The sequence below is a fragment of the Haliotis rufescens genome, unplaced genomic scaffold (genome assembly GCF_023055435.1).
Source record: "Haliotis rufescens isolate VD_foot unplaced genomic scaffold, xgHalRufe1.0.p SCAF_2, whole genome shotgun sequence".
In the NCBI taxonomy this organism is placed as follows: Eukaryota; Metazoa; Mollusca; class Gastropoda; order Lepetellida; family Haliotidae; genus Haliotis; species Haliotis rufescens.
The window spans coordinates 15803959-15816759 of record NW_025963890.1 but is presented as its reverse complement, the minus strand read 5'-3'; the positions used below and the strand labels follow the sequence as shown (position 1 = coordinate 15816759).

At 42.0% G+C, this 12801-nt stretch overlaps 2 protein-coding genes across 2 annotated transcripts; both read left to right on the top strand.

Annotated features, from left to right (window-relative positions):
* The first annotated feature begins 305 nt into the window (after positions 1-305).
* LOC125381874 (protein toll-like) lies at positions 306-1960 on the top strand. The gene has a single exon (XM_048399209.1). The coding sequence runs from the start codon at positions 683-685 to the stop codon at positions 1958-1960; it is 1278 nt and encodes a 425-aa protein (XP_048255166.1). The 5' UTR covers positions 306-682.
* A 5873-nt stretch (positions 1961-7833) lies between these two features.
* Positions 7834-11802, top strand: LOC124135600 (protein toll-like). The gene has a single exon (XM_048399681.1). The coding sequence runs from the start codon at positions 8196-8198 to the stop codon at positions 10278-10280; it is 2085 nt and encodes a 694-aa protein (XP_048255638.1). The 5' UTR covers positions 7834-8195; the 3' UTR covers positions 10281-11802.
* The last annotated feature ends 999 nt before the right edge of the window (positions 11803-12801 follow it).

The following is a 12801-nucleotide window of genomic DNA, read 5'->3' as shown; positions in this document are numbered from 1 at the left end:
GATCTCACAGCATATAACGGACCCGTGAAGATCCGGGTTAGAATAGATCTTCAGCAACCCATGCTTGCCGTAATTTCCCAACCTTGCGTGTGGGCGTGACATAGGTGATAAATGCGTGAGACTCACGCGAGATGCATGAGAGTTGACAGGTATGTAGAACTGTTGCTGAATGCAATAAACCGGACGGTGTTATACATATAGTCTATAATTGAATGGTTTGTTGTAAGAATACACGTGACACAATGACATGATCACTCTGTGATCACGTTTCTGAACGCCAACCGTAGACTGCCTCACTGCGGGTGGAAATATTGTCGTCTGTTTATGTGCGCAGTGAGGTGCGACTTTTGACCTTTGAACTTCTACATTACTACTCTCAGCCAATGGACGCTGAGCATACGCACTGAAATGCTCTGACAAAGACTCGTGGAGTTAAAATATAAAAATCAGGAAGTGGGCGATTCAGAGTGTTTGTTTTGCGAGGTGAGTCGAATGTTAATTCAGCGCCACTTTTAGCAGACGGCAGTATTATTGGAGTCGAGTTGGCCTTGATCAATGTCAGTATCTTCGAGCAGACGACACAGGTTTGAAAGAAACTCGTGTTCGTCTTTCAGCAGATAGATTTGAAAGACACACAAACGAGTGTCCATCTCTTAACAGACAATTTTGGAAGACACAAATAATGCTGTTTTCTCTGTCACTACGTTTGGTTTTCCTCATCGCGATTGTCTTGATCAGTGTGTCTGTCGGAACCAGTGTCACCGTGGAGGACGTCCTTCAGTGTTCTGTAGATGACATATGTTGCACTAACATGAGAGAGGACAGATTGCCGAACCTCATCTTGAATTACGACTGCAGTCAGCCTGACAACGTCACCCTTCTCCTACCACCCGGCACCAACAAAACATCCCCATTCCGACTCTTCTTCTCAAACCTGTGCATCACACGTCTCCCTGAGGATATATGTGATTATCCCAACATTGCAAGCATACGTGCGGTGACCGGTAAAATCGAAACAATTCCCAGCCTTAGCTGTCTGAAGAATTTGATAGCTCTGGTACTTGTCAACCAGGAAGTTAAATCTGTTGAGACGGGTGTGTTCGTTGGTTTGGAAAGGTTGAGATACATCAACCTTGCTTATAACAAAATACATACTATTGAGCCAGGAGTGTTCAGTGAAGACTTACATGGATTGATGAGGGTTCATCTTGACTACAACGAGCTGACAGCGTCTGAGGCCTGGCCGATAAGGATTACCCATCAATTCTGTGTTTTCGGCCTTAGTCACAATAACATATCCCATTTTTCAAACGAAGAAAACTGGTTAGTGGATGAATCCAAACACTATGGACCCGGTATGGTAGGCTTTTCTCACAATTTGTTTACGACATGGGTTTTAGAGGAATTGGAGATCTATGGAATTCGTGATCGGAAAATTGGTGGGACATTAAATAATTGGGGGTTTGACTTCAGACATAATAAGTGGATCTGTGATTGCAATTTTCATGAATTTCTCCACCTGTCATCGAATTTATATACGGTAATATGGAGGAACTACTTAAATGTTCTCTGCGACAGTCCAGCTCATCTGAAAGGAAAGCAAGTGCTACGTCTGCCACTGGATGCGTTTGTGTGTAATGTCACGGACAAATGTCCTCAAGAATGTTTATGTCAGGATCAGCCAGCAAAAAAACAGATGTTGGTTGACTGCCGTGGTAGAAACTTGACACGTTTACCGTCCATGGTTCCCGACGGTAATTTAAAACTGCTTTTTGGCGATAATTCCATTACCTTCTTGGAAGCAGTAGGTTATTTGCAAAGAACAAAATATCTTGACGTATCTAGAAATAATATTAAAATTATTGCACCTTCAGCAATTGACCTTTTGCAAAATGGGGTTGCATTTCTGGGCCTATCGGACAATCGTCTTGAGTTCAGAACATCCATTATTCTAAACTAGACATCAACAGAAACCCATTTGTGTGCAGCTGTTCCTCCACGTGGATGTCACTGTGGCTCAGATACCAACCTTGGAACTACAACGTCACCGACATCACTTGCTTGATGCCAGCGGGCAATACGGTACAGCTTGTACGAGCGGACCAAAGGTTACTTAACTGTCAGATTCGCAGTCCTTTTCCTAAGATATTCAGCGCCCTGTTGGGAACATTTGCAGTCATATTTGTGCTTTTAGTGGCCCTTGTTGTGGTGTTTCGGTATGAATTGATGCACCTTCTTCATACGGGTGCAAAAAAGCTGAAGCGAACTAGCGATGAGGACTCGGAGTACGATTTGTTTGTGTCGGTGGATGGAGAGAGTGAGTCTGACCGAGTCTGGTCCAAGAAACTGCTTAATGAACTGGAGCAGAATCACAACCTCAGACTGTACTTCCCGCTCCGGGACATGGACCCGGGGACAGTGATCACTGATGAAGTTATCAAGACGCTCCAGAGAAGCCGCGCAGCTGTCATTGTGCTGTCTAGTAGCTATGTGGACAATCCCTCCAAGATGTTCGAGTTCACGGAGACCTACAATATCATGGTCAAACAGCGTCGCGGCCGTGTGATTGTCGCCAGGCTCGACAACGTCACCACTGCCACCAATGGCTACCTGAACGCTTTTCTCAGACTTAAGAAGTATATAGATGCTGACAACTGCGACTTGTTCGAAAAGATCGCGCATGAAGTTCAGGAGGAGAAATCTCAAAATTCTCGATCTCGATCTGTGAGCCAAGTTGAAATAATGGCTTAAAAGTAGTGCCTGTCTTGTGATACAAACTTGAGTTTCATCAATACATCAATGCCGGTTATAGTGATTCCTACTGATGTAGGTAATGGTTCAGTTGCACTCAACCAATAAACTACATCATGTTTTTAAGAACTATGTGCCATTTGTGTTTGGTCTAATACATACTATACGTAAAATATACATTCTTAAGTCCATTCCGTGAATCAGCGAAGATTCCAGAGCAGAATAAGCCCAAATATCCATGTTCCTCACAAGAGACGATTAAGATATTGACCTGTGACTTCTGACTGGTTTCTTGGCTGCCATCGAACCGACGCCTTTGTCTGATCCAGGCTTCAATACGTAAAGGTCATTAGGATGAAGATTCAATATTATTTGCCTAAAGCTTCAGTACTTAAAGGTCATCGTGATGAAGATTCAATATTATTGGCCTAAAGCTTTAATACTTACAGGTCATCGTGATGAAGATTCAATATAACTGGCCTAAAGCTTCTGTACTTACAGGTCATCGTGATGAAGATTCAATATTATTTGCCTAAAGCTTCAATACTTACAGGTCACTGGGATGAAGATTCAATATTAGTGGCCTAAAGCTTCAGTACTTACAGGTCATCGTGATGAAGATTCAATATTATTGGCCTAAAGCTTTAATACTTACAGGTCATCGTGATGAAGATTCAATATTACTGGCCTAAAGCTTCAGTACTTACAGGTCATCGTGATGAAGATTCAATATTATTTGCCTAAAGCTTCAATACTTACAGGTCACTGGGATGAAGATTCAATATTAGTGGCCGAAAGCTTCAGTACTTACAGGTCATCGTGATGAAGATTCAATATTATTGGTCTAAAGCTTCAGTTCTTACAGGTCATTGGGATGAAAATTCAATATTAGTGTCCTAAAGCTTCAGTACTTACAGGTCATCGTTATGAGGATTCAATATTAGTGGCCTAAAGCTTCAATACTTACAGGTCATTGGGATGAAGCTTCAATATTATTGACTATAGGCTTCAATAACTGTTTTAATTGTTATACATACATGTAGGGACACTGCTTGGCGTTAAGCGGCTATTAATTATATCCTGTCGGGCTTTGAATAGTAATGTTGTTCTCATTTCTTGCCATAATAATTTCATCTTTGTACTCAATATTCTGTATATTCTGTTTTAAAGGTATGTACTCCTTGTCAGATTATGTGTATAACCAATGAGAGATTTTACTGTGTTGCAATATAAAAGACATTGACTAAAGTATTTAACCGGAGGACTCATTACACTTTCCACGTGGATGTGGTAAACTCGTCCAAGACACTGGTGGTGTAAGGTGCCGCATGTCGCTGTGTGGAGATACGTACCCTCACCCTACATGATCCATTAAATTAATCGAGTGCTCGAATTCCGCACGTAAACGTTGATCTGTCAAACCACAGCCCTGTTCGCTGTACCAATATTCAGTAGACCCACGGGATAAAACTGAAAGTCGTAACGCAGCAGTGTTACGTCAATTCGTTTGTCCAAGTCTACATTATTTGTTTGTTTGTTTAACGCCGCAGTCAACAATATTCCAGCAATATGACGGCGGTCTGTAAATAATCGAGTCTGGACCAGACAGTCCAGTGATTGACATCATGAGCATCGATCCACGCAATTGGGATACGATAACATACATCAACCAAGTCAGCGAGTCTGACCACCCGATCCCGTTAGTCGCCTTTTACGACAAGCATAGTCACCTTTTACGGCAAGCATGGGTTGCTGAAGACCCCGGATCTTCACAGGTCGCTTCCTTCAGTAGATACGAACATTGGAGTGTTCACGAATAACGTTTAGAGCGAGTCCTCGCTTATGAACATCACAGATATGTTGTTGTTTTATAGTTCTTTACCACTAAGATATCATGCTGCAGCTTAAGTCGTCCAGTTCTTGTTTTATCCCCTGAATGCCAAGCTCCAGGCAGGGTAACAACAAGCACATCTTTTGTATTTTCTTTAGTGGTATAACGCGGCCGGGGATGGAAGCACCGACTTTCCACTCTCCGGCCACGGTCTATTGTGCAGTGACCGTTGACTATGATGATTGCTATTATTTAAAGTCAAAACAGTATTCATAACATTAATCATTGTCATTGCGTGGCCGTGGCTCTGTGATTCATAAACACATGCTCGGGATATAGTCGGAATTGAACAATCGACTCTTTTTTTGACAGAGATTTCTTATGAATATGGAAACTTAGGGGTTAGTCGCATTTATTTTCATAAACAACTGTAGTAAGTATTTTAAGGCAAAACAGTATTCATAACATTAATCATTGTCATTGCGTGGATCGTTATACATTTACCAAGATGGTCAACGGCTTCAATCTGCGTCTGGAGGGCATCCGTCCCACAGTACAGAGCCTGAGGTCGACGGTTGGATCCCGGCCGTGTTATACGGCATATGGGAATTATCTGCTAGGAACATTAAAAAATTCATAACCTGCCTCAGGACGTCTCTCTGGACTTAAACTGCCACAGTATGCTGATTTAACAAATGTGTGTCTGTCTTCCGTGTCTCTTGAGAACTGATTGAGGTTACAAATAACAGAATTGCTCACGGCTAAAAGAAACTTTTTATGCGATAATTATCATGGACAGATCAACTGACAGCAACTGTATTCTTGTGCAACATTTGTTCAGAGATAGATCACTGGTATCAGTCCCGTGAAGTTACGGGGTAGAATAGGTCTTCAGCAACCCATAGTATGTCATAGTATGTCAAGGATAACTTAAGGTGCAGCCTAGACGTTCAAAGTGTGTCAAGTATAACCCACAGCGCAACCTAGACGTTCATATTGTGTCAAAGATAACCCACGGTGCAGCCTAGACGTTCATAATGTGTCAAAGATAACCCACGGTGCAGCCTAGACGTTCATAATGTGTCAAGTATAACCCACGGTGCAACATAGACTCGCATGGTGTGTCAAGGATAACCCACGCTGCAACCTAGACGTTTATTATGTGTCAAGGATAACCCACGGTGCAACATAGACTCTCATGGTGTGTCTAGGATAACCCACGGCGCAACCTAGACGTTCATAATGTGTCAAGGATAACCCACGCTGCAACCTAGACGTTTATTATGTGTCAAGGATAACCCACGGTGCAACCTAGACGTTCATAATGTGTCAAGGATAACCCACGCTGCAACCTAGACGTTCATAGTGTGTCAAAGATAACCCACGGTGCAACCTAGACGTTCATAGTGTGTCAAAGATAACCCACGGTGCAACCTAGACTTTCATAATGTGTCAAAGATAACCCACGGTGCAACCTTGACGATTATTATGTGTCAAGGATAACCAACGGTGCAACCTAGACGTTCATAATGTGTCAAAGATAACCCACGCTGCAACCTAGACGTTTATTATGTGTCAAGGATAACCCACGGTGCAACCTAGACGTTCATAATGTGTCAAGGATAACCCACGCTGCAACCTAGACGTTTATTATGTGTCAAAGATAACCCACGGTGCAACCTAGACTTTCATAATGTGTCAAGGATAACCCACGATGCAACCTAGACGTTCATATTGTGTCAATGATAACCGATGGTGTGCAACAAACACTTTAATAGTGTGTCAAGGATAATATGTATTTAATGATCACATCACCGCAGAGAGAAAAAGTATTTGAAAGCACTAGTTTTCTTTCTAAAGCGCGACCCTGTAGGCAACTTCAAACATTGAAGTATACTGAATACGACTGGAACAACCGTGTTGTGGATCCTAGACTAGTCCTTGACATGTTCGACAGAAAACCAGACAAACAACGACATTAATGTCATTCTTGACGACTCAGTTACGTCCCATGATAGAAGCCATCTACATCCTCCCCATAACCCATCCAAACAACAACCACCCTCCACTGCTTGACTCTAAGTTAGCCTTCCACGCTTGGAATCTCGTTCGATCTTGTGTACGCGAAACAGGACCATACTCGAATGAATAAGGATAACTAGATTTGTTTTTTCAATTATCAATATTTGACGAAGTGATCGGTTAAATCACGTTGCAGCATTAAAAAGTATATATTAAGTAGCCAGCTCTACATGGTAGTGAACCCTTTACACTTCAATTGCCATAAAAAACCTTTACAAACTTCGTAGTACTTATCTTGAAATTTTTAACATTGTAAATGTTAACATATGTAAACGACCCACTACCAAATTTAGCGCTAAAAGCTGCTGCATAGTGTTTTATGACGCGTAGTTTTACTATTTATTACTTATTTTATCAATTGAATAATTCATTTAGTGACATGACAAAATGGTTAATTGATATCACAAGTTCGATTTAGTTAAATATCCAGAATTCACTTTATGATATCATATGTAATCGAATTTGTGATGTCATTGACTGGTAGCTTACTGTGGTGTGACCTCAAGGCAGAATTCGTTCTTTTCATGAACCAGGAAGTGAATTATTGATGTCACAAGTTAAGTTTTTAGATATCACAATTTCATTTATTGGTATCCAAACATACATAGATTTTATCGATATCCGAAAATCTATTTTGTGTTATCAATTAATGAATTATTGATATCAACAAATCAGGAATAAATATTAAACAGCGCCTCGTACAGTTTACATCCACATGACTGCACGAGTCAAGTCATATTGATGCACAGGAATTTGTTATTGGTCAATAAATATAATGTATACCCCCTATTTGTAAGTAGATATGGTTTATATCTTTATTTACTGACCAATAACGAGTTCCTGTGTATTGATCTCACAGCATATAACGGACCCGTGAAGATCCGGGTTAGAATAGATCTTCAGCAACCCATGCTTGCCGTAATTTCCCAACCTTGCGTGTGGGCGTGACATAGGTGATAAATGCGTGAGACTCACGCGAGATGCGTGAGAGTTGACAGGTATGTAGAACTGTTGCTGAATGCAATAAACAGGACGGTGTTATACATATAGTCTATAATTGAATGGTTTGTTGTAAGAATACACGTGACACAATGACATGATCACTCTGTGATCACGTTTCTGAACGCCAACCGTAGACTGCCTCACTGCGGGTGGAAATATTGTCGTCTGTTTATGCGCGCAGTGAGGTGCGACTTTTGACCTTTGAACTTCTACATTACTACTCTCAGCCAATGGACGCTGAGCATACGCACTGAAATGCTCTGACAAAGACTCGTGGAGTTAAAATATAAAAATCAGGAAGTGGGCGATTCAGAGTGTTTGTTTTGCGAGGTGAGTCGAATGTTAATTCAGCGCCACTTTTAGCAGACGGCAGTATTATTGGAGTCGAGTTGGCCTTGATCAATGTCAGTATCTTCGAGCAGACGACACAGGTTTGAAAGAAACTCGTGTTCGTCTTTCAGCAGATAGATTTGAAAGACACACAAACGAGTGTCCATCTCTTAACAGACAATTTTGGAAGACACAAATAATGCTGTTTTCTCTGTCACTACGTTTGGTTTTCCTCATCGCGATTGTCTTGATCAGTGTGTCTGTCGGAACCAGTGTCACCGTGGAGGACGTCCTTCAGTGTTCTGTAGATGACATATGTTGCACTAACATGAGAGAGGACAGATTGCCGAACCTCATCTTGAATTACGACTGCAGTCAGCCTGACAACGTCACCCTTCTCCTACCACCCGGCACCAACAAAACATCCCCATTCCGACTCTTCTTCTCAAACCTGTGCATCACACGTCTCCCTGAGGATATATGTGATTATCCCAACATTGCAAGTATACTTGCGGTGACCGGTAAAATCGAAACAATTCCCAGCCTTAGCTGTCTGAAGAATTTGATAGCTCTGGTACTTGTCAACCAGGAAGTTAAATCTGTTGAGACGGGTGTGTTCGTTGGTTTGGAAAGGTTGAGATACATCGACCTTGCTTATAACAAAATACATACTATTGAGCCAGGAGTGTTCAGTGAAGACTTACATGGATTGATGAGGGTTCATCTTGACTACAACGAGCTGACAGCGTCTGAGGCCTGGCCGATAAGGATTACCCATCAATTCTGTGTTTTCGGCCTAAGTCACAATAACATATCCCATTTTTCAAACGAAGAAAACTGGTTAGTGGATGAATCCAAACACTATGGACCCGGTATGGTAGGCTTTTCTCACAATTTGTTTACGACATTGGTTTTAGAGGAATTGGAGATCTATGGAATTCGTAAACGGAAAATTAGTGGGACATTTGATAATTGGGGGTTTGACTTCAGACATAATAAGTGGATCTGTGATTGCAATTTTCATGAATTTCTCCACCTGTCATCAAATTTATATATGGTAATATGGAGGAACTACTTAAATGTTCTCTGCGACAGTCCAGCTCATCTGAAAGGAAAGCAAGTGCTACGTCTGCCACTGGATGCGTTTGTGTGTAATGTCACGGACAAATGTCCTCAAGAATGTTTATGTCAGGATCAGCCAGCAAAAAAACAGATGTTGGTTGACTGCCGTGGTAGAAACTTGACACGTTTACCGTCCATGGTTCCCGACGGTAATTTAAAACTGCTTTTTGGCGATAATTCCATTACCTTCTTGGAAGCAGTAGGTTATTTGCAAAGAACAAAATATCTTGACGTATCTAGAAATAATATTAAAATTATTGCACCTTCAGCAATTGACCTTTTGCAAAATGGGGTTGCATTTCTGGGCCTATCGGACAATCGTCTTGAGTTTTTACCGAAAAAAATCCAGAACATCCATTATTCTAAACTAGACATCAACAGAAACCCATTTGTGTGCAGCTGTTCCTCCACTTGGATGTCACTGTGGCTCAGATACCAACCTCGGAACTACAACGTCACCGACATCACTTGCTTGATGCCAGCGGGCAATACGGTACAGCTTGTACGAGCGGACCAAAGGTTACTTAACTGTCAGATTCGCAGTCCTTTTCCTAAGATATTCAGCGCCCTGTTGGGAACATTTGCAGTCATATTTGTGCTTTTGGTGGTCCTTGTTGTGGTGTTTCGGTATGAATTGATGCACCTTCTTCATACGGGTGCAAAAAAGCTGAAGCGAACTAGCGATGAGGACTCGGAGTACGATTTGTTTGTGTCGGTGGATGGAGAGAGTGAGTCTGACCGAGTCTGGTCCAAGAAACTGCTTAATGAACTGGAGCAGAATCACAACCTCAGACTGTACTTCCCGCCCCGGGACATGGACCCGGGGACAGTGATCACTGATGAAGTTATCAAGACGCTCCAGAGAAGCCGCGCAGCTGTCATTGTGCTGTCTAGTAGCTATGTGGACAATCCCTCCAAGATGTTCGAGTTCACGGAGACCTACAATATCATGGTCAAACAGCGTCGCGGCCGTGTGATTGTCGCCAGGCTCGACAACGTCACCACTGCCACCAATGGCTATCTGAACGCTTTTCTAAGACTCAAGAAGTATATAGATGCTGACAACTGCGACTTGTTCGAAAAGATCGTGCATGAGGTTCAGGAGGAGAAATCTCAAAATTCTCGATCTCGATCTGTGAGCCAAGTTGAAATAATGGCTTAAAAGTAGTGCCTGTCTTGTGATACAAACTTGAGTTTCATCAATACATCAATGCCGGTTATAGTGATTCCTATTGATGTAGGTAATGGTTCAGTTGCACTCAACCAATAAACTACATCATGTTTCTAAGAACTATGTGCCATTTGTGTTTGGTCTAATACATACTATACGTAAAATATACATTCTTAAGTCCATTCCGTGAATCAGCGAAGATTCCAGAGCAGAATAAGCCCAAATATCCATGTTCCTCGCAAGAGACGATTAAGATATTGACCTGTGACTTCTGACTGGTTTCTTGGCTGCCATCGAACCGACGCCTTTGTATGATCCAGGCTTCAATACTTACAGGTCATCGTTATGAGGATTCAATATTATTGGCCTAAGGCTTCAGTACTTACAGGTAATCGTGATGAAGATTCAATATTATTGGCCTAAAGCTTCAGTTCTTACAGGTCATTGTGATGAAGATTCAATATTATTGGCCTAGAGCTTCAATACTTACAGGTCATTGGGATGAAGCTTCAATGTTATTGACTTTAGGCTTCAATAACTGTTTTAATTGTTATACATACATGTAGGGACACTGCTTGGCGTTAAGCGGCTATTAATTATACCCTGTCGGGCTTTGAATAGTAATGTTGTTCCCATTTCTTGCCATAATAATTTCATCTTTGTACTCAGTATTCTGTATATTCTGTTTTAAAGGTATGTACTCCTTGTCAGATTATGTGTATAACCAATGAGAGATTTTACTGTGTTGCAATATAAAAGACATTGACTAAAGTATTTAACCGGAGGACTCATTACACTTTCCACGTGGATGTGGTAAACTCGTCCAAGGCACTGGTGGTGTAAGGTGCCGCATGTCGCTGTGTGGAGATACGTACCCTCACCCCACATGATCCATTAAATTAATCGAGTGCTCGAATTCCGCACGTAAACGTTGATCTGTCAAACCACAGCCATGTTCGCTGTACCATCATTCAGTAGACCCACGGGATAAAACTGAAAGTCGTAACGCAGCAGTGTTACGTCAATTCGTTTGTCCAAGTCTACATTATTTGTTTGTTTGTTTAACGCCGCAGTCAACAATAATCCAGCAATATGACGGCGGTCTGTAAATAATCGAGTCTGAACCAGAAAATCCAGTGATTGGGATAGGATGGTATGCATCAGCAGGCCGGACTACTCGATCCAGTTAGTCGCCACTTACGACAAGCATAGGTTGCTGAAGACCTATATCCTAACCCGGATCTTCACGGGGCCCAAGTCTACTTGATGTTAGGATGCACCGAGGCCCATATCCCTGTCAGAGGCATTGGAATTTTCTAGAATTTTGTAAGAGATATTTCTTTTCATATGTCATGTTCATTATACAATTGTTACATGCTATTCTTGCCCCAATGTAGCTAGACGGGGGCCATGCTGCATGGCCTGATGCATATATATTGTCTATGGAATTATGAAAGACTTTCAGGCGATGTTAAGTGTTTTTGTACGCGTCGATAAATAAAATCATTAATAATAATCATTATGTTTTGTTGGTTTTGCCGTCGATTCTCTTGTTTGCTAGTCATATCAACCTTTCAAACTGCCAGTTTATGTGTTGGCATATTCCAGTGGCATGTCACTTTAGTGGGCGGCTAGCACTATGTAACCGGCATATAGTCACGCACGCACGCAATGGCACACACACAAATGCACACACACATGTACACAAACATGCACACACATACATACACACATGGCCACTGTTCAATAGACCGCCCCCGTGGTCTGGCCCGAGAGAGGAAAGTCGGTGCTTCGATCCCCGGGCGCGGTATGCCAAAAAACTTCAAAATGGATCCTGTTGTTACCCTGCCGAAAGCTTGCATTAAGGGGGCTAAAACAAGGATTGGTTGACTTAAACTACGGCATGGTATCTCAGTGGTCAAGAACTATTAAACCGGCATTAGACCGGACTAGTACAAGCAGCCACATACGCCTGCATGCACGTCGCTATACAAGTACAATTATCTTGTATGCGACGTTAAACCCCTATTAACACCACTGCCCAATGCTGTTATGTACCTGTACCTGTTGTTCGCCTTCTAGTTGCGAATGAGTGTCACTGTGACCTCGGCAATCCCAAGATTAAGCCTACTTGAGGCTTTGTATATAACAGTCGTGTAGGTCAAAGTGACCCCAAACAACGATGCATTGTCAACAGTCATCAAGCACATGAAATAGAGCCAATATCGCTGCACAACCCGGGTGTTTCATTGCATGTTTGTTTACGTCAGACGGGGAAGTGGGTCAGGGGTTGGGGATAATGAGGGTTGAGGTCTCCGCGGATGACGGATCCGACACTTCCTTGTTACGACTATCTCCATGTTACTGGATCTCACTGGGATTTTTCTTCAATTTTATTTATCAGTCAAAGCTTACTATGATTATGTTCTTTCGTCGTTGCTGGAGAGATATATATACTTCCTTCAGTCGGTTGGTTTGTTTGTTGTTTAACGCCGCATTCAGCAATATTCCA